This window comes from Eupeodes corollae, chromosome 1 (genome assembly GCF_945859685.1).
Source record: "Eupeodes corollae chromosome 1, idEupCoro1.1, whole genome shotgun sequence".
In the NCBI taxonomy this organism is placed as follows: Eukaryota; Metazoa; Arthropoda; class Insecta; order Diptera; family Syrphidae; genus Eupeodes; species Eupeodes corollae.
This window is the reverse complement of record NC_079147.1, coordinates 201,506,215-201,528,105: the sequence shown is the minus strand read 5'-3', so window position 1 is coordinate 201,528,105 and position 21,891 is coordinate 201,506,215. Positions and strand designations below refer to the sequence as shown.

The window sequence follows — 21,891 nt, the reverse complement described above, 5'->3', positions numbered from 1 at the left end:
ATTTGGGTTCGGGTCAGGTGGGTGGTAAAATGGAATGGGGAATGCATTTCTTTTTTGAGTGGATTCTAGATCTTTTTTCTCTTCTTAAACCAATACCCAGCAAGTAAACTTCGGCGGGAATATTCAAATTCAAATTAAAACGAACTACTATTTTTTTTTGAGAATATGATCTCTGAAGGATACATATATGTACATATGTATGTAAAACTTACAGAGTTTAATTATCTTAGAATTAATATTAATATAATTTGGATCGACGAAATTTTGATCTTATCATATTTTTAAACTTGAAAAAATTAACATTACAGTTCTGTATAACTGCAACATTGTAAATTCTTAAAATGATATAAAGGGTTCTTAAATTTGCGGATTGAAAGGTAAACGTAAAAAAGAGGCTGAGATGCTTCTTCCCATCTAACTTCCCATACCGCCTGTAGATTTGTCTTTCTTACAAGGTTTGTAGGTTTTTCGTGTTTCGTTAAAAAAGGAGCCAGTTGAATTAGTTAAAAAAAAATTTTAAATTAACAACAATATTTTGCATATGATGAAATAGTTCGATTTCAAAATCCATTTTAGTTAACGAGATTTTAAGTCGAAAACCAATTTCTACCAATTTTAGTATCATTTCTTAAAAGTTCATATTTCCTTTATAAATAAATAAAAATTGGATGAAGGAAATTGATTTGAAGTCGATATCTTCTATTGTTCACGATACAGAGAATTTTTACGAAATTTGCATACTATTTTCTGTACATTTTATTTTTTATGAAAAAACTGACTTTTGGATTTTTATACAAAATTAAACAATATTCTCTGTGAGATAAAATAATTAAATAAAATTTGAAGTCGATATTTTTAATTTGTTGAAAAGATATTTGAGTCGAAAGTTAATTTTGATCAAGCTTTGGTATTGTTTGTTTTTAGTTTATAATTTTTTTTTTTAAATAAACAGTCTATTCGATTTTCTCAAAATTATACAGAATATTGAAAACAACATTTCTTATAAAATACAATCAGTTTGAAGCCAATATCTCAATGCTTTGGAAAGATATTTGAGTCGGAAATCTACTTTTACCAACTTTTTTTTGATATTTTATTTTTGGTAAAAAAAAATGTCAATTCGATGTAGCTCACAATTTTACTGAATGTTGAAAACAATATTTTTTGTAAGGTAAAAATTGCAATCATCTCAAATTTTTGAAAAGATATTTCAGTCGGAAAACAATTTTTACCAACTTTTATTATTTTAGTTTTTCTTTTTTTTGTAAAAAAAACTGTCAATTCGATTTTTCTCAAATTTTACCAGATGTCAAAAACGTTATTCTGCGTTGCACAAAATTATTTTGGAGAAAAAATCATTTTTTGTTCGTAAAATTTTCAAGATGACAAACATTTTTTTTCAGGTTTTTAAATTTAATTCAAGTCCCTAGTGTTATTGGTTCGTGAGATATTAAGTTTAACCTTTTTTTTAAATTGCTATAGTAAAAAAACACCCACGCAATTATTTTGAGGGTCCTTTCTGCATCTTTATGCATTATTATCTGTGGTATTGGAGACATCTCTCTAAAAATCTAACGTCGGAAAATGTCAACATTTTCAATTCGAAAAATATGACCGATTACAATTACTTCTTATGGAAAGTTAATAAAAAGGGAAACTTTTTGAAATTTTATTTGAAAACTGCAACAAATTCAAATTATTTAAATTTAGATTTTTCGTAGTATGCAATATTAAACAACATCTGTTTGTCACTTAAATTCTCTAAATCAATTTATTTTTTTAATATTTTCTTCCAGAGTAAATCATGATTCTCAGAACAGCGATCCTATTGGTAAGTCAAAACAAAACTAAACAAATTTTATTATGTAGTAAAGGTGGTTACTCAGCCCTATCATGAATTCCATCGTAATCGGAAATTTTTACGAATCCCGAAAAACTGTATCATGAAATCCGTTCGTAGTGGAAAATCTCATTCAATTATGCATTACGAACGGATTACATGATACAGTTTTTCGGGATTCGTAAAAATTTCCGATTACGATGGAATTCATGATAGGGCTGACTATAAACCTTTTAGAGTATAAATAATTAATTCGATGTACAACAATACAAAAATTGAGAAAGTTTGCTTAAGTGTGAAATTGTTTTTGCTTTGTGACGAAGATATAAAATTAATTATACGGTAAATACATAAAAGACTTAAGTTGATTTTTGAATAACAGCGGATTTTTATCGGATTGTTTATATTTTGAAGAGGAATTACGGTACCCTTATTATTGTGTACGCACTCACATCACAAAACATTCAAGTGCATACGCTCCGATTCGATTCGATCCGATTCTAATAAAGGCATTGACAGACTGTTCAACAATTAAACATGGTCGGACAAATTGAGGCACAACTATGATTATTGGCTGTTAACAAACTTGACGAATCCTTTTACGGACTGCACTCAAACAAACTACTTTCTTAGCCAAATCAACACATTTTTTTCAAATTAATAAAATAAGTCTGAAACGCAAGCTATATAACATTTTTATATACATGCATTAATAAAAGCAAGTGAAAAGGTTATAAACAAAAAAGACAATAAGTTTTTCATTTTTACTTGCGGCATAAAGCAACTATACGGCAACTATGGCATTCGTAAAAAATTTCGAACAAGGGATTTTTATCTTACATTGAGCTTGGTTTTGAACATATTTAGGACCTCAAACCTGTTAAGTTCGTTGGGAACCCCTTAAGTGACAAAGGGCCTCTACTACGCCTACGCGCCATCGTGTACGGTTTCGAGAGATGTGTTTCATTTCTCTCCAACTTTTGCCTAGCGACGCTGATTCCGCCTCGACTGTTCTGCGCCATGTGCTTCTCGGTCGTCCAGCTCTTCTTGATTCTTATGTGAGTGGATTCCACTGCATTGCTATTGGCTTGGCCAGCAAAGGAGTTGTTACCTTTTCGAAGCGTATGTCCAATCCATTGCCACTTACGTCTTCGGTTTATAAATTCTATAGGTTCCTGACCTGTCCTTCTATGAAGGACCTCATTTTAAATACGGTTTGGCCAGAAAATCCTTAGGATGTAACGAAGACATCTATTCACGAAGGCTTGCTGCTTTCTTGTAATGGCTGAAGTAACTTTCCAAATGCTGCACCCATTAAGAAGCACAGATTCGACATTTTGGCGAAACAGTCGTAGCTTTGTTTTTAAGCTAATGAAATTATTCATCCAAATTTTCGACAGCATACGGAACGCCGCTTTTGCTTTACGATGCGTCTTGTTTGGTTCTGCCTTCGGTGGAGATGATACTTCGAAGGTATTTAAAGCTCTCCACTTGTCGCACTTGTTGCTGGGAAATATTTAATTGAGAGGATGTTCTGGTTATAAGGCTGATCATTTTTGTTTTGCCGGAATTAATTTTCAGTCCCACAACTTCTGCTTCTTCCACACTTGTTGTCATTTGATGTTGATCCATGATTCTATGAGAGAGTAATCAAACATCGTCCGTGTAATCCAAGTGCTTTAAATAGGATGTCAAAGTCCATTGGATGCCTCCGCTACCTGACAAAGCTCAGCGCAGTACATCGCTTATCACCAACCAAAACAATATTGACTCCGCTACGGATTTCAAAATCATCATGACAACCTACCATCGCTTCGTGTAGAACGTGACACTTGGATCCATCGTATGTTGCTTTAATAATAGCAATTCGTTTTTTCTGGGATGCCTCTCCTCCGGAAAGCTAACAAGATATATTTCCTGTTAACGCTATCAAAGGCCTTCTCGAAGTCGATGAACATTAGGTGTAGTGATGATCGATATTTAACGCACTGTTCAATAATAATCCGCAGGGTGTTCATATCATCAATACAGGAGGATCCAGCGCCTCAAGTTGTTCTCTGATGCCTTCCAGTATGACTTTTGCTACTAATTTGGCAACGAAAATTCCTCTCTAGTTTTCGCACTTTGTAAGATCTCCTTTTTAAGGAGCTTGATGATAATTCCCACTCATCGGGGAAGCTTTCGGTGGTTCAGGCTTCTTTTATGAGCGGATGAAGCAGTTCGCGTTGGCTCTGCTTGTAAAAGCTCTGCGAGAATTCCATCAAGTCCTATTGATTTGTTTGTTCTTAAGTGATTTAATTGCGGCGACGATCTCATCTTTACTGGGAGGTGCTGTGCGGATTCGGGGATTAGTTTGTTCAGGCGCTTAGGATGGCCTTTTTTAAAATGAATCGGAGTTTATATACACAATTCATATAAGTCTTTCTGACACAACAAAACTCAAACACATTCACAAAATATTAAAGGTTGACGCATATATTTTTAACGTGAAAGCTTTTATGGCAATTGGACTATCACATTTGCTATACACTGTTTTTCTGACATAGGTACATAGAGGAAAGTATTATTCTGAACGTATTTCTTTCTCCTATGCTATCTGGTTCCATTCGTTAGCTAGCCCCCATTTCATCAACATCACTATCTATATTATTGACTATAGAAATTCAAACGGTATTTTGCTTAAAAGGTGTAAAGTTGGAAAAGAAACAGGGTTTGAAATAATGATATAGTGTCAAAGCGTGTTAGCCCGACAAAGAAGAGTAAAGAAGTATTTACCAGTAGTAAATGTCTACCAAACATTGGCATTTGTCACATAAACAATTTTTGGAAAGCCATGTGTATTCCAGGGAAGTTAGTGATTTAGTTTTAAACAATTTTCGAATAAACTCATCAAAGGGGGAGTAAAGAATTTTAAAGGCTAAGTTAAAAACAAATTTAATTATCTGTATGTGAAAAAAAAAGTTTGTATGCCTCAAGGAAAGCGTATTATGTTGATCATAAGTACATAAGAGATGGGCTTATTTTTAAATTTCGTCGCCTTGTTTAGTACCCCTGCAATTCATGTCATTACCTTTTCCGAGGTATTCAAACTCTTATTTTTAGGGAAGAATTTTGGTTGTGTAGATTGCAGAAGTATAAAGCTACTCTGTTTTAGGCCAGTGACAAATGCCAGGAGAGGCAATGAAAAGGACATTTTTAAATTAATATTTTGTTCCATATTCGCGTTATTGCTGACATACATATTTGCTGCTAAAAGAGGATTAAAATTGATCCTTTAGGCTGTAATTTATTCGAAATTGCCCAAATCATTTTCACAGATTAACTGCAAACCCTTATCTATATTAAATTCTAAATTCAAAGCCATATCATTAAATTGTATGCATTTTATTTGTTCCTGAAAACCACACATCTAAAAAAAAAGGCTTTATAATTATTATACATCTGCTTTGTAGTATTAGATTCATAAATATAGATAGGCACATAGATTTATTATTAAAAGGTTAAGTGCAGGCATATACATACATATTCATGAGATTCCAGACTTGTTTTTTTTTTTATAAATTACAGACAAAGTCAAGGATAAAGATTTTTCACTCCACACTTTCATATTTTCTTGTAAACGCTCATCCTTGAATACTATTTTTTGTGCTTAAATAAGCATCTACAGCATAAAATCGGATAAGAGTTGCATAATTCATTCAAGGTAGAAGAAAAAACGAGGATTCCAATTAAAGAACGATTATTTTTAATAAGAAGTATGTGTGTTTAGTATCAAGCTTAACAAAAATGCGACTTTAGTGTAATGTTTTTTTTTTTTGAAAGAATTAAGTTCTTAAGTCAATATTTATCTTTTGAAACGTGAAATTAATGTTCCTAAATGATAAATTTTGTATATTCATCTGACGGGTGAAAGAGACAATAGAAAAACCTTCTGAAATGTAAACTTTTAAGAAAGTTGAATTATCAGCGGTTTCAACCAAAATTATGATGATAGTTAAGATAACGAAGTTCAATTATTTAGCCAAAAAAAAATAAAGTAAATCAAATCAATTAATTTAGATTCGTGTTCGTTAAATTTGTCGTTGCGGTAAATTTTACCAAAACAAGTTTCACCTCCCTTTTTGCTAACCATACCTTTAACAAATTCTTACTGCGGCCCCAAAACTCTAGAAGAGTTTAGTAGAAACCTGGACCATCAGCCGGTGACCTGCTCTTCTTACTGTTTGGGAAAGCAAATTCCACACCAACGAACTGTGCGACGGTTGGTCAACATATTGGCCTAATAACATCGTCAAAGGCATACGCATTATACCCATGCCCAACAATGCGTGTAGGAAAGTCACGCCAACATAACTTAGTATGGCCGGAGGGTCCATCATGAAGTATTAACGATCACTCCAAGAATATTTTAATAACATTCATTTTAATTATAGGCTTGGCTATCGACTTTCTTCAACATGACACATGTAAGTAGTTTTTCCAAAACCAAAATCGAGCGCGTGTAGGTTCTCGGTAACGCGAGAAATTCCACACGATTTTCCAGAAAGTCTTGGCTGGTATGGGTTCGAAGGTAAAGAGTTGAACTCACTCACTGAGATACCTGGCTTCTCTTTTTCTTTTTGTTTGCCATACATTTATCAAGAATTGAACTTCTGTCAATCTCAATAATTCAATTTGTATCTTTCTTTTCTATAAAAGATTCTGGTTTTTAATCCCGGCTTCGGCCAAGGTTTTCCAGGCAATAAAACATTATTTAAAAATTCCTTTTGCAAAACAAAACCCTTCTTTTATTGCGTAACTTGATTTGAAGACTAATTATCAGCTCTTGGTTTTGGTAAACTTCCACTAAAAAGTTTCCTGGCCCATTGTAATCAATACGACTTGCCGAAATTCACCTCTTCGTATTTCGATATTATTTTCATATCAAATAATTGATCACTTCGATTAATAAAATTATTCACCTAATCAAAACCCCCCTTCCAATATTGCTTGAAATATATTCACATGAATTCAGTCGGGTTTTTTTTTAACTGCAATCATTCCTTCTGGGTTTCTGTATTTAAAACGAGGACATGTCTAAAAATGTAATAACTTTTTTGTTCACTCTGATGAGTGAAATGGAGTATGTTTTAAGTTGAGATTTTTAATAATGTGTTTTTTTCGTTGTATTCATATGATCCAGTGACGTGACAATCTTATTACATATAACAATCACATAAAACTTAAAGATAACGCTACTTGGGATTGTATACAAATTAAAACTTAACCATAAATAACGAAAACAAATAACCCTCTTTAAATGCCAAAAAAGAACAACCTTAAAATTATTTCCATTGTATATAGTGTCAAAAAATGACATGTCAACATTACAAGAAGTAAATGGTAATTGTAATTGACCACGTAAAGTTTCTTAAGGAATCAACAACACAACAAATCGTTCACCTACTATAAAACTCACCACTAAACTTATTTCAAGTCAAATCTTTATTTTTATATGTTTTCTTAAGTCACTCGTTAGCAATTAAACAAGAAACAATGGACGTTACCATAATAAAAGGTTGTTACAATACCCAATACAAAATATATCCATTAGTCTTACCAACTTAACCCATTTTTGATTAAAGGTGTTTCTTTCCAAAGTGACATGATTCCCATTACTCAGCGATAACAATTATCATCACAAAAATTCTGCTACCCTTCATGTACAAGAACAAGCTTAACTTTATTTTATCGCTATTCGTGCAGCTTCACGTCCTTAGAGAGTTTAGTATTTTCAAAAGTAAATATATCCCCTGTTTTGTGAACAATTTGATTCAACATTCAATTGACATTTATTTCAATTTCCTTGGAGCAAAACATAACGCCAGAACTTAATGACTCACAAACATGCAAAAGTTCGCTTCAAATAAATATTCATGCAAGGCAAGCCAACCGAAGAAACAAAATTGTTTATAGTTTTATCCAATCCTTGAACCGATTGAGCCAAATCGGTAAGATAATGTAGTTTGCATTGTTAAAGTAAGAAAGGAAATGTACAATATAGCTTAAATGGTTCCCGGGTGAAGTCTTCTTAGCATCAATGAGTATTAAAGAAATATAGAAGGAAAACCCCATGCTTAACATGTACCATTTATTTATGTGATATTGCGTAAAAGTACCGTTTAAATTTTTAGTGCCGATAGAAGGAATTTTATAATAAATTCGTAAAAGTTTATATTTTCGATTAAAAAGCGTTAACAAGCGAAAGAAAAAAGGTTTAAAAATATTAGAGATGAGTGATGGTGCAAATAAAAAAACCATCACCAACCATTAAAGCTGAACAGCTATTTCCGAGATTTTTGGTTTTATTTGCACACAGCATAGACGTGGATAGGGACTTACAATTTATAGAAAGAGGGGCCCTTAACATAAAGAGGAGTTTTTGGGGCACTGCTTAAAAATGTTTTATAAAGATGGCCGACAAAATAGAAATATCATAATATTTATCTTAAGGTAACATTTTTAGAGCACTGTCTTCGTGCCAGGTATGGTTTAACAATTTTTTAATTGGGACGACTCCCTACATATAAAAGCATTTCAAGATTCCAATAGTTTTACAACCATGCCCTACTTAAGAGTTAAAATACAATCAGTTCGAGATGTTTTGAATTCATTTCATGCAGAAATGTTGGAAGTTGTTGTGAAACGTAGCTTTTTTTCCAAAAAATTTATAATAAATGCCAAGAACGCTACTACATTTTATAAATGCAAAAGCAAGAAAATTTAAAATTTTACAAGAATCTTTTCCTGATAAAATAAAACAGAATTCAATACGAAAATTTTCTAGGTTTTTTGGTGTATTTTCTTCTGACGCAATTTCTTATTACTATCTTTTTCCGTCTGCTTACTCTTAAGTTGGAACTGATGCTAGGAGACAAATTCTAAAAAAATTACTGTTTTGTGTGAACGTTTTTCAAATATTTTGATTCAAAAGGAGTCAACAAAACTTTTAGAAAGAAAATATTCTTTTTTTTTTTAATTTGACGAAATAGGTGCATTTACGTAAACAATTTTTCTGAAAATTAAAAGCAAACATACTTACGTAACAAAATTGGGAAAGAAACAATAGTGTGGCACTTACAAAATACAGGTGGCAGAATTTCTCTTACTTCAATTCTCCATAGAGTCAAAGCTTTTATATTAAATTAATAGATATGAATCGTTTATTATGATTTTCATTAGCCATTAGTTTAGTGGAAATGTCTTTTTTGCTGTTAATGGGACATTTGCTTGAAATTCATGTTTGAATCTCAGTTCTAGGCATCCATTCTAGAGCATCCTCAAAAAGAAGTTATTTTGTGTGTTTATTAAGAACCTAAGAATATATTCTAACATGGGGGGGGGGATATAATGACTCCTACTACCCCACTATATAGGTTGGATTTGTTGAGGGGAAACTAGATCTTGATTTACACCTGTTTATCGTTCCAGAACTTTGGTCATAGCTTCAACTTCAGTTCTTAAAGAGGGTGAAGAATAAAAGTGGATGATAATGTGTTTTGATAACATTAAGCCGCTAGGCCTATATTTGCCTTAGCAGCTTGGCTATATGCATGTGTTCAAAATCATATAGATTAATGATAAAATAATGTCGGACCTGTTTTCATCCTCTATCGTAAGTAAATCATTTATTTCCTTATTCATTATTCTTGTCTAAGCGTCGGCTTTCACTATAGTATCCGCTGAACTTCAAAGAACCTTGCTTTATTTTTATAGTTGTAAAAAGTGAATTGTTGAAATGCTTTCATCTCATAAAAGAATACTTGGGGCAGGTATGCAGATTGGGGAGGATCTTTATTTTTTGCCTTGCGTACCAACAAAACCAGAATCCTTTCCTAACAGGATATTCAAGGCGAACAGACAAAAACACACGTTAAAGTTTTGACGATGTAGCATGCTGCTCATACTATGTCGTTTCTACGCGGGATGTACTAACATGTTGCTTTGACTTTAAGGTGATCTCATAGCTCTTTGTTTTAATTAACTTTTTTGGTCGGCCCCATATTCTTCACATATTTCGCCTACCTTGCTTTCGTATTCAAATAACACATTCATTTTTGATGAAATACCAGTGTGTTTCTATTAAAACAGAAGTTACTAACAACAATAGACATGAATCTCTTATTTAAATATTTTACTTAAAGAAAGTAAATATTTTAGAAGAAACACAGTGAGTGGTCGTATTTTTTTCTTGGACCATGTGCAAGAAGCGTGAAATTTAAAATCAAATCTGTTCAATAGCTAGCTTGGTGTTTAAGACAATCAATATATTTCTTGTATTCTCAATTTTTCATTTAACTCCATTTGATCCACTGCAAATTTACATTTCAGTTTATTAACATATCAATTTTATTCGTCATTTTAACTTTTCAGTTAGCAATCTTCCTCGAATACGGATCCATTGCAAAGAAACTCAAATCCAATAAAGCATTCAATAATACAGATGTCGAATTAGATCACGAACTAGAAGTAAGACGATGTCAGACATCATCATCGACGCCGAAGGTGATGACACCAACGCATCAACCTAAGGCTGTAGATAACTTTCAAACATCTGAAGATATATTAATCCAGTGTATGTTGCAGCAAAACCGTGAAAAAGGCAGTTCGGCGACAGGTGGCTGGTCCAATTGGTCAGATTGGTCAACTTGTTCAAGGACGTGCGATGGAGGAGTGGCTCAGCAAATCCGAAGATGTAACAATCGAAATAGATGCAAGGGTGATACGATCCGTTTTAGAATATGCAATATGCAACCATGTCCCGAACAGCAGGACTTTAGAGCGCATCAGTGCGCCGCTTACAATGATGTGCCCTACGATGGAACATTGTATATGTGGACAACGCACTACGATTATATGGATCCTTGTGCTTTAACATGCAGGTAAGTAATTGAAAACAAAATTGTGTGCATATTACAAAACTGCAGACTTACAAAGGCATACAAAGTGCGGTAATAGTATTGTTGTGAGTTTGTCTTTAAAGGGGACATTAGGTGGTTCCGCGGACTATTCCCATCTATGCGGGGAATATAAGTCGTCAACAACATAATCACTTAACAATGCACAAAAGGACGAAGCCCACTGTTTATTGTGCAAACCTTTTGGAACTTTTCATTGTTCGTGCCCCGCTCGTTCAGTGTCCTGGTTTTGTTTTATTGCATGTTGTACGATTATTTACAGCTATACACTGTTTAGCTCGTTAACTGAATGGCTATATTCATTTAATATAAAATAGGATTGCTTGTTTTTTTCTCTTTTCTTTCTTCTCCGTCTGATGCCGTGATGTTGAAAAAATCAAATCAACAGGGGAAGACCCTCACATCTTTCTCATGACGTTTCACAACCAGAGGTTGATGTTGGTGGCGTTATCTTTGACCCAGATGAGTCGGACCACTACGATGAGCCAAGTGTGATTGTCCAATTGTCAAGCAGAGTACAAGATGGAACTCGGTGTCGTGCCGGAAGTCTTGATATGTGCATCCAGGGTAAATGCCAGGTGAGTAAGAAAAACATTGTGTTTTTGTTTTTTAATTTATTTTTAGGCTTTGTACTTCATTTTAAAAATACAAGTTGATTGAGGTTGTAAAAATAGTGGAGGAAAAATTAAGGTTTTACTTCGATATCCTTTTTATGTCCAACAAATCTACTTACATGTCTAGGTGCTTTTTTGAACTCGAGACTTTAATCAAATATGACAAAGTTGGTAAGGAAAAACAAGACGCTCGAACAATTTTCGAAAAAAGATATATGTATGTATGTATGTCAAAGATTCTTTGAGAAACCAAAACACACGAATGGCAAGTCAATAGGCCATGGTTTTATTCGAACTTTTGCTCAAGTATACTTGAAAGTTTGAAATTTCTATTATTATTTTGAATTGAGTGATCATAGTCTCAGAAAACACACCCTCAAACTATAAAGATGTTATATTTCTAAATAACCAAAAAATCATAAAACACCCTTTAAAAACAAAACAACGCATGATAGGACATTTAAAGAGAAAAATAAATGGTGGATTACTTAGCTATTATCTTTTAGGGAACACTGGTTTAAACAGCTGACGAACGCTTCGAGTTCTGTTTCACTGTCAAACAATTTCAGTTTGGCTTATAACTTAACATATGAACAACACTTACAAGTTATTGAATTTTATTATCAAAATGCGTGCTCTGTTAAGAAAGTTCATCGTGCACTTCTTTTATTCTCTTATCGAAAAATTGTATTCAGTGACGAAGCTCATTTTGTCTCAATGGGTACGTAAATAAGCAGAATTGTCGATGTTGGAGTGAATATCAGTCTGAAGCACTGCAAGGGCTACCAATGCATCCAGAAAAGTCACAGTTTGGTGTGGCGTATGGCCTGGTTCCACCATTGAACCGTACTTCTTCCAAGATGATAATCGTTACGTAACTGTGAATGGTGAGCGCTACCGTGAGATGATATCCAACTTTTTTTTTGCCCAAAATGCAAGAGCTTGACTTGCATGGCAAGTGGTTTCAACAAAGCAGTGAAAGATGACACATGCCACAAAGCACGCGCATCACTGGACTAATTGAGAGGCGAGTTCTGTGAACATTTTATTTCACGTTCGGGACCGGTCAATTGGTCGCCTAGATCGTGCGATTTAACGCCTTTAGACTATTTTTTGTGGGGCTATGTTAAATCTAATGTCTATACAGATAAGCCCGCTTCAATTGACAATTGGAAGACAACATTGAAGCATTTATTCATAAGATACCGGCCGAAATGTTGAAAAGAGTATGCTAAAATGGAGTAAGTCAAGATCCACATTTTCATAAAATAATCTTCAATTAATAAATTATATGGACCCTTCTATCTATAAAAACAAAGATTTCATGCATTTTTTGTTTGAAAAACTTTCCTAAAGCTTTAAAAAATACTTTTTATAAGTTTAACTCCTTAACAATTCTAATATTCTTAGAAGATTCTCATATCGCAAACAATTTTCATTCTTCATTTGTTCAACAAAAATGTAGGAAGTAGAACAAAACTTCTCCCGGAATTTTGATACACAATCATTAACATCTCCCTAAAGGGGCTAACCACAAAAAAAAAATCACGAACAAAATAAGTATTCTTCCCTCTGAAGTTCCGTAGAACAAGAAATAAAAATGATGTCGTGATTAGGCCCCCTTTATTTCAGGGAGTTTTTACAACTTTTTTCCTGTTAAGGCTGCGAAGCATGAACAAACAAACAATACTCACTTTCATCCCTAGTTACAAGGTTAAGTTAAGTTAGGTGAGCTATACATATCAATCGATTGGTATTTGCATTCCTACACCTATGCCAAAGGTAAATCGAGGACTACACAAGAAACCAACAGGGTTGTGCAAAATGAGTCGCAATTTGCCAAATAATTCGGCAAAAGTTATTCATTACATCGAACAGGAATTTCAATAATCACAACATGTATCCGGGAAGCACAAGCCACTTTAGTAAAAACTGGCGCCCTACAAAGGCCTCTGCCTTATTCACTTGACATAGAGAGAGATTGTTGGTTCGCCTTTTTCTTTCTGTTTACTTACAGAATTTTGTTGTTCTTAATATCAGTATAAATTTAGCCACCCACAGTCAACCTCATGCAAAAGGTAAGTCATCTATTCCATATTCGGCAGCGAATCATTTTGCAGTTAGATATTATTGTGATAAATTATTTGTTACTGAAATCGAGGGAATCAGATACGCATTTGGAAAAGCAAAATGTAAGAAATTCTAACTAAAGACGCTTTATTTATTCAAAACAAAACCAAATGTTAGGTCTGATTTATTTGCATAATGTATATCGTGGTATCGTTGCTTCAAGTTCGCCTGAAAAAACAAAAAAAATTGTAATGTTCCACATACATAATTTTATTTTTTGAAGTGTTATCCTTCATCATTTTTCGATATTTATTCCAATCTTATATTTATTTTTTTTCACAGAATTTTCTTTTTGGGTTGGTTATAATATTTTATTCCTTTTTGTTCTTTTTCAAGCGAATTGGCTGTGACCTGAAGATTGGTTCAACGAAAAAGATCGACGGGTGTGGAGTATGTGGGGGTGGTGGAAAATCATGTTCACAACCGCTCTATCATTGGGAGACGGCACCGATGTCTTTATGTTCAGTTACCTGCGGAGGGGGTAAGTAGCTTGCTTGATGATTACACGCAAACAACAATTGTATGCATATTTTTGGTGTTGCTGGTGGGAGATGGTGTTTATCTGTTATGGCAAAGTTCAAACAAATATCTTAAAACGTTCGATTCTTGGGGGATTAGTGGTTATGTGGGCTGTCAAGAGTCAATAGTTTTATAACAAAGGACATTTCGTCATCAGAATTATTCTTTAAAAATCGTAGTTATGCGTGAATAGGGTTTAAGTAGGGTGTAAGTAGTGGTTATCTTTTGAAGGGTGAAGGTTTGCGATACAAGCTTTTGCTGTCATGGAAATTGTAATGAGATATTGAAATTCATAACAAGCTTCTTTTATCAAAATATTAAACATTATATTTTAATCTTGGTTCGCAAACATTCTGATCCAGTTTTATTTTAAAATCTAACTTGCTCCTGTTAAAAATTTCGAACTCGAGATTTTAATCAAACATGATATTACGATGGTAAGGAATTTGAAAAAAGTGGGTCCCACGATTCCGTCCGGTCTGTTTTGTCTGTCTGTCCACGCACCTACAGCCTAAACCATTGGGTTGATTGAGTTCAAACTTTAAAGTTAAGGTTTTGAGCAGATTCGAGTTAGGCGTTTTTTTCATTTTTTTTAAGATCAAAACTAACAGTAGACTCCATACATTTTTTTCGATCAAAAAAGGAAAATTCGAATTTTCTCAAAAATAAACCGATAGATTTTTTTTTAAATTTTCTCTAAAATTATATTTTTTAACTTGGCTTCTTTTAATAAGAAAAAGGTATTTTTGTATTGCTTAGGAAATGTATCGCTCATAGAACCGTTATTTAGTTTTTTGATTTTCTCAACAACTCATCAACCGATTTTAATATTTTTTTTTGAATAAGCTTTTATATTGCCTTAAGAATATTTGATTATCAAAAATGCAATTTTTTATTGTTTGGATTTTTAAAAAAATATTCATTTTTTTTTTCAAAATTCGATATCTCGAAAACGGGTCAGCATTTTTTAATTCAAAATTTAAATTAAATTACCTTAAGTGTGCCAACAGGTTTCGAAAAATTCGAATACAAGCTTAAAATTATGATAAAAAAAATAAAAAATGTAAGGTCAGGCCCATTTTTTATTCGAAATTGTGATCAAAGCCAGTAATAAACTTACTTAAGTTATTTGATAGCCTAATAATTCTTACTCAAAAATATTGAAACCATCGTGTTATCTAATTTTGTGGGAGTTTATGTAAGGAACTTTCTATTGAATATTTATAAATGTTATTTTTTCAAAAAAAAAAGAGTGTATTAATTGTTGAATACATCATATAATTATGATGGTTCGAAAATGTAAAAAAATATTGAGAAGACATTTGCTAAAAAATTCATGCAGGAAATACTAATATTAATAAAAAATGTTGTTCTTCCATTAAATGCCTATGTGGTTGTATTAATTAATTCATCCATAAATTCTTTAACTCGAAATCATGCAAAAGGACAATTATTTAAACAAATCAAGCATCCCTAGTAAAATCAATCAATTTTTACCAAACTTTCAAGTCATTACAAACATTTTTTTCAGATGTTCTATTGGTATCTCTTCTTCCTGAAAACCTTTGTACAAGTATTAGTCTTGTGTATACATTTTATGACATAGAAAATGTATTGAACTTTTTAACTTATTCTTATTTCGGATTTGTCATACTATTTCAAAAGTCCATTGTTAATTTAAATTTAAAAGTATTTATATGAAATGAAAAAGCATTAAAGCATTTAAGACTCGAAATACCTTTGTAAATACATCTTGATTCATTTAAGAAAAAACAACTTTAAAATGGATAACCAATTTGAAACAATGAAAAGGATTCTTTTCTAAAAATCTTTAATTATGCTCTTGAGTAAAACATAAATTTACTGTAAAAAAAAGATTATTTATACCTACGTTTTTCTCTTTAAGATCCACCTAGGTAGGTGTGTGTACGCCACGCATTGGTTTCATTTGCCACACTTTCTTACAATCATTTCTTAATTTCAACAAATTTGCTAAAATATAGGGTCCGCCAAAAAAAAAACTCCCGTATTTTTAGATGTTTATATTTAAGACTATTTATAGATAATATGGTATTACGGGTATAGAAAGATAGAGGTCTACGTGCCGTTTTTAGTAATCATAATGGCGTGGCCCTTATGTGATAGTTGGGTGTGCTGTTGCTGAATTTGGTGTGTTAGGTCCGTATTTTTCCGAAGAAAATTTTAAATCCTTAACCTATTCTTTCATTTTATATTGAAAAGGGTGGTTTTATTTTTTCGATTTAATTTTCTTCTAACCCCTGAACAATGAACTTTCTGTTGGGTACTCGTATATAAAAATAGAAATATGAAGAATTAATAATTTGATTGTCTTAATCTCATTTTGTCTTATTTTTTCAAATTCCTTCGTCCGTTTGTCATTCTCAGTGGTTTCGGTATAGTTTTGCACACTTTTGGTAGTCCTGGAACAGCATGCCATCAAATTTTCAAGTAAATATTTTTTTTTTTGATTTTGTTTTATTATTCTTGAAACCTAGTAGTTGTATTAGCTATCGGTTCAATATATATGTAGATAGTATGTTTATAGGAACGGAATCTATCATAGACAAAACTCCCTCACTGCTAATAGATTAAATATGTGTTGTGTCTCGCAATAAAAACAAGAAATGAAAATATTAAGAGAATATAAAAGTGGAATGAGTCAAAAAAGAATATCGGAAAAATATCACATTCCAAAATCAGTGATTTGCCGATTAATATAATCTTACAAATCTACAAAGTCATTCCAAATGGTTCCTCGAGGTGGCAGAACAAGAAAAACAACAAAACGAGAAGATTCTGCAATAGTAAATTCAATAAAAAAGACCCTTTATCCGAACCCAATTCGACCTGACCGTAAGCTCGAGAACAATTCGGAGACAAGTTGATGGTTGACTAAAATGTTTCAAAGCTGTAAAAAAGCTTTTTATTTCAACCAAAAATTAAGCTGGTGGAATTAAAAACTTCCCATGACCACATAACCTGTACCATTAGAAAATGGAGGAACATACTCTTTTCGGACGAGTCCAAATTCAATTTCAAGAGTCCCGATGGTTTCCGTCGTTTTCGTAGACCAGCCAAAAAGGCACTAAATCCACTATTCACTAAACCTACTGTGAAACACAGATGAGTTAACGTAATGGTGTGGGGATGTTTTCCAGGGCGTGGATAATGGATCGTTTTAGGTAACGTGACATTTTGCAATAATAATGCTACCAGCAGGACAACAACCCAAGCACACATCTAATACGGTTAAGATATGGTTTCAAGAAAAGTGGATTGATGTCTTACAATGGCCAGCACAGCTCAACATCATAAAAAATCTATGGGAAATTGTAAATTGATGATCAAACTAGATTACCTTGAGAAAGTATCCATGCTTCGAAGATGCGCTGAAGTGATTAAAAATAATGGCTTTGCTTTCAAATACTAGCAATATTTCAGTATGACTAAAAAAAATGTAAAAGTGCTTTTTGTTTTGACCAGCCTAATATTGAACTAATAAAAGAATATTCCATACCCATTGCATTTATATTTTTTTATACAAAAAAGATGTGAAACTAATAATGTCTAATTTTTTTTTTAATTCTGCAATTTTCTTTTTTTTATTTCATTTTGTGAACAAAACAAGGATTCAAGATGTCCCGGCCAACATGCAGAAATCGTGTAACCGATGTCGAAGTCGAGGACTCCCTATGCAGTGCAACTGATCGACCTGATCCATCTATGGTAACCTGCAACACTCATGCCTGTCCTCCTAAGTAAGTGTCCTTTCTAGAAAAAAAAAACAGTATGTTTGACAAGGATCTATCTTACATCAATTCTACTTCATTTTTTAAATAACTAGCTTCTTTGATTCACTATATCGACTTAAAAGTAGTATTTTGTTCCTTTGCAATATTGACGTAAAATAAAATGCGTCAATAGAGTTTAAACTTCCCTAATTAAAACATTTTACAAACGACTTCGCAATATAAAGTCTTTCAAAAAACTACTTAAGCAAAAACTTTGAAAAAGATAAGATGAACAAACTTGAAAAATTAGTTCCAAATAAGTTTTTAAAAATATTTAATTTTAATTGAATATTTCTGAATCACATGCATAATTCAAAATGGAACACAAACTTCGTTTCAAACATAATATCGCACGAGGGTTTGCTTAACTTGTACTGAATACAGTATTCAAAATTTGAACTTGTTTAAATAATAGAAGCAGACAAACCAAACATTTTTTAACCATGGCAATATGTTCCACTCTTGTCAAACAGAATGTGTTTGGCAATAGTTACTCTTTTTATCTCACAGTCATCTCTTCTAGTCATTTTAGATGATTTACATAATTTCTATGACATTTTATTAGTTCTTACAACATCCTCTTTCATTTTTGTTTTCCTTCGACATTTCTGCCTTTACTTTGACATTGTCTTGCTTCGTTGTCGTCATAAAGGTGGATAGCTGAAGATATATGGGGACCATGCAGTCGTCTATGTGGACCTGGTTATCGGGAAAGAATTGTTGCCTGCGTAGAAGAAACAAATGGTATTAGAACAAGGGTAAGTTGTATATTATATCCTGTATCCATTATCCTTTTTTCTGCATATCCTAGCTTCTCCATGTATAAACAACATACTAGTTATCTCTTATTTACTTAATTGCAGTATGCATTCTCACATGTCATTGTCATTTCATCTTATCTCCAACAGGTCCCAGACATCCTATGCCGGTTACAAAAGCCCCCAACTCAAGAATCTTGCATGGTGCAGGAGTGCCCCAAGTCGAAGGAGGTCGAGGAATGGTCTGGGGTAAGCATCTTCTTCTATTTTTTCCCCGAATGTGTGTTTTATAGTTTTTGTTGGTTGCTAAAAAGTGTTTGCACACGCTTGTGGATAATGGAAGAGCATGATAGCCACTGCATGCCTGCACATGCACATCTTTCTGCCATAAAGTGGAATCAGTGCAGAAAGAACTTCTTTGTTAAATAACAATTCCTTGAGTGCACGCGCGTTCAAGAAAACTATATTAATGTTTCTTGAATTGCTATTACTCGCCTTCCTTTAAATCTTTAAAGGGCCAGAATCGGGCTAGAGACGAATAGGATTTGAATTTTGGTTCCACTCACTGGCAACCAAACTGATGTAGTTCTGTCATCCTAGCATTATTGAACATAAAAGCAACCGACTCGAGGAAATAAAATCCAGCAGCATGTACCTAGTAAGAACGCTTACGAGATTGAAATTAGTTGGTGGGGTGGTCGGGGAAGTGGAAGGAATGTGTTAAAGTACCTTAATTGGGAGGGGATTTTAAAAAAGGCAGTTTTTATTTCAAATTGCACAAAACGTGATTTTAATTTTGTTAAGTTCTGATTTATGTTTTCTTTAAATGTTTGGAGGTTTTACTGGTTCAATTATTATTTGTTGTTACCTGCGGCTTTGCATTAGTGGCAAGCTTTCCACAATCAAAAGAAACAAAGACCAACTATTTATTTTTAAAGTGATGGGACACGACTTTTCTAAGTTCCCTAAAGTTGGTTTGTATTCAAAAAAAAATTATTTGACAGTTTTAATGTAAGAAGGAACGAGAACAAGAACTGAATCTGGCAAAAACCCGTTTATATGAGAGCTGACTTAAATTAAAATCAAGTTGCACATATCAGACATTGATCTACATGCAGCTAATTTCTTTAGTGAAATTCGAATAGAAATAGTTTAGAAACGAGTTTTCGAGATTATTTTCACTGCAGTTTCTGTTTAAGCACGGAGTTGTAAACTTGTGTTTATTTTATTGCATTATCTGGAGAAATTCATGAATTTCTTAAGAAAATTAGACCATTTCTTAACTGAGTTGAAACTATTTGAAAAACTTTGGATTTTAATACAAATGCCATTGTATTTAAACAAACAAGCTTAACTTATTTGTACAAGTAAAATGAACAGAAAGAAAAAAAAGGAAAACGTATACGCCCTAGTGTACTTTTTTAATTAAGTCGCTTTCAGTAATGATTTTATTTTTGTTTAATTTAAATCTAAACAAGTTGAGTCCGACAATGATGTTATACATTCTTAAAATTAAAAAATAAATGTATTAACTTTTTATGTTGGTTGTTCTTTTAACAAAGTCGAAGAAAAAACATCAAACAATATTTCAATGTGCACAATTCAAAGTAAAAGAAAAGACTTTTAATTACATTTCATACGAGCTTCCTTTTTTCCAAACTTCCAAACCTACCACTTATAACATCACTGGTTGTCCTAGCTCCATATTTTTCAAAATATAATAAGATAGGAATCTATGTAGAATGTATTTACAGCAGTAGGAACGCTATATTGTAGAATCTCCGCTTCTAGAATAAGAATGACTCTTCGATTATCGGCAACGGCCTAGTCACTTCTTCTTTATGTCCCCTCGAAAGTATTGTTTGTTATATACACATGAGACAGCCCACTGTTTTATAAGTCACCGTAATAGTTTTTTTGGGCGGTTTTATGCTTTCGTTTTTTGGATATTTCTATCATTATGTGTGGTCGCTAATTTGTTGAAATGGAATTTCAAAGCTTGGTGTTTAATGCAAGTCTTTGGAGGGTAGTTTAAGAATGAAGTGTGATCCATAATTTAAACCAATAGGAGCTCAGAAGTGTTCAACTAGTTGTTCTTGTAAAGTTATTAAAAAATGGACATGACTTTTTTCTTCTTTAAATATAACAAAAAACATATTTTCTTCTTCAAATTCAAACAGGAACAAGATGCAGATGAAGTACGCAAAAAGAACGAAGACAATAAAGATGAAGCTGATGAAGGAGAAGTCATCCCAGTCAAGGCTAGGAAGGAAGTCGTTGATGTAGATGACTCTGAACAGGTACCATACAACGATCAACCAATTTACGGCCACCAACAATCGAATCAATTTCATCTCGAAGAACTTCCCCCAAGGACACAGTATTTGATTGGAGGTGGGGGTAGTGAAAGGAGTGAGTCACAACATCCCTTATTGGATCCAACGTAAGTGTATAATGAAAATCATTCGCCTTTTTTACTTTTCATAAATTTTGTTCTGGTCATTGTTTTATCTTTAGACATACATAGAAGAAATAGGGAAATACTAAACTGAATAGTTAATGCATTTACAGACTGATTACATTGGGTAAATCTCTTAAGGATCTTATTACATTCGACGCATTAACGGATTAGAGCAAAATTCTAAATTATAACCTTTTCACATTTAAGCTTCTATGATGGCTGAATATTTGGTAGAACTTCTACGCATATCCTTGTTTCAACCGTCTAACATTGCAAAAGTTAGCTTTTTGTCTATCAGGAAACTTACAAATGTTGTGATTGAGCCAGGAGCCAGGAAGAATATTTAAACAGCGTTTCTCAATAAGTTGATCCAAAGGGTTGATTTTATTCACCTTACTAGGTGAAACATTAACATTGTATGTCATCTATTTTAACTTTTGATTGGCAGCTTCTTAAGATGGAATAAATTCCTTTAGTTTAAACTAATTCGGAAATATAATGGTTTAAGTTTGTTTGTTTCTTTAAAAATACGGCAAAAATCGATAAAGCCGAAGAGTAATAAAAACTTCAATAATATCTACAGCTACCTGCCTTTTGCACAAAATCAAAAAGAAGAAATGGACACGTTTCATTTTAGCTTACATACCGATTCTACGTGCCTCAAATATGCTTTGCCAATATTCAATTTTAAATATGGTTCAGTGAATATGATGATAAATCGCATATATTGCTTTCAATTTTGATTGAATGTTCAAAAACAACTTGAAAAATGTCTCCTTCCCGGCGACAATCGATATAAA

At 32.9% G+C, this 21,891-nt stretch overlaps 1 protein-coding gene across 1 annotated transcript in view; it reads left to right on the top strand.

Moving 5' to 3' along the window:
• Positions 1–21,891, top strand: part of LOC129948123 (protein madd-4-like) — a 60,989-nt gene that overhangs the window by 25,755 nt on the left and 13,343 nt on the right. Inside the window, exons 2-9 of the mRNA XM_056058976.1 lie at positions 1,797–1,831; positions 10,253–10,761; positions 11,186–11,375; positions 13,878–14,022; positions 17,710–17,839; positions 18,525–18,630; positions 18,781–18,879; positions 20,811–21,073. Coding sequence (XP_055914951.1) covers positions 1,805–1,831; positions 10,253–10,761; positions 11,186–11,375; positions 13,878–14,022; positions 17,710–17,839; positions 18,525–18,630; positions 18,781–18,879; positions 20,811–21,073 — 1,469 coding nt within the window. The 5' untranslated portion in view covers positions 1,797–1,804. The remainder of the gene's footprint in view (positions 1–1,796; positions 1,832–10,252; positions 10,762–11,185; positions 11,376–13,877; positions 14,023–17,709; positions 17,840–18,524; positions 18,631–18,780; positions 18,880–20,810; positions 21,074–21,891) is intronic.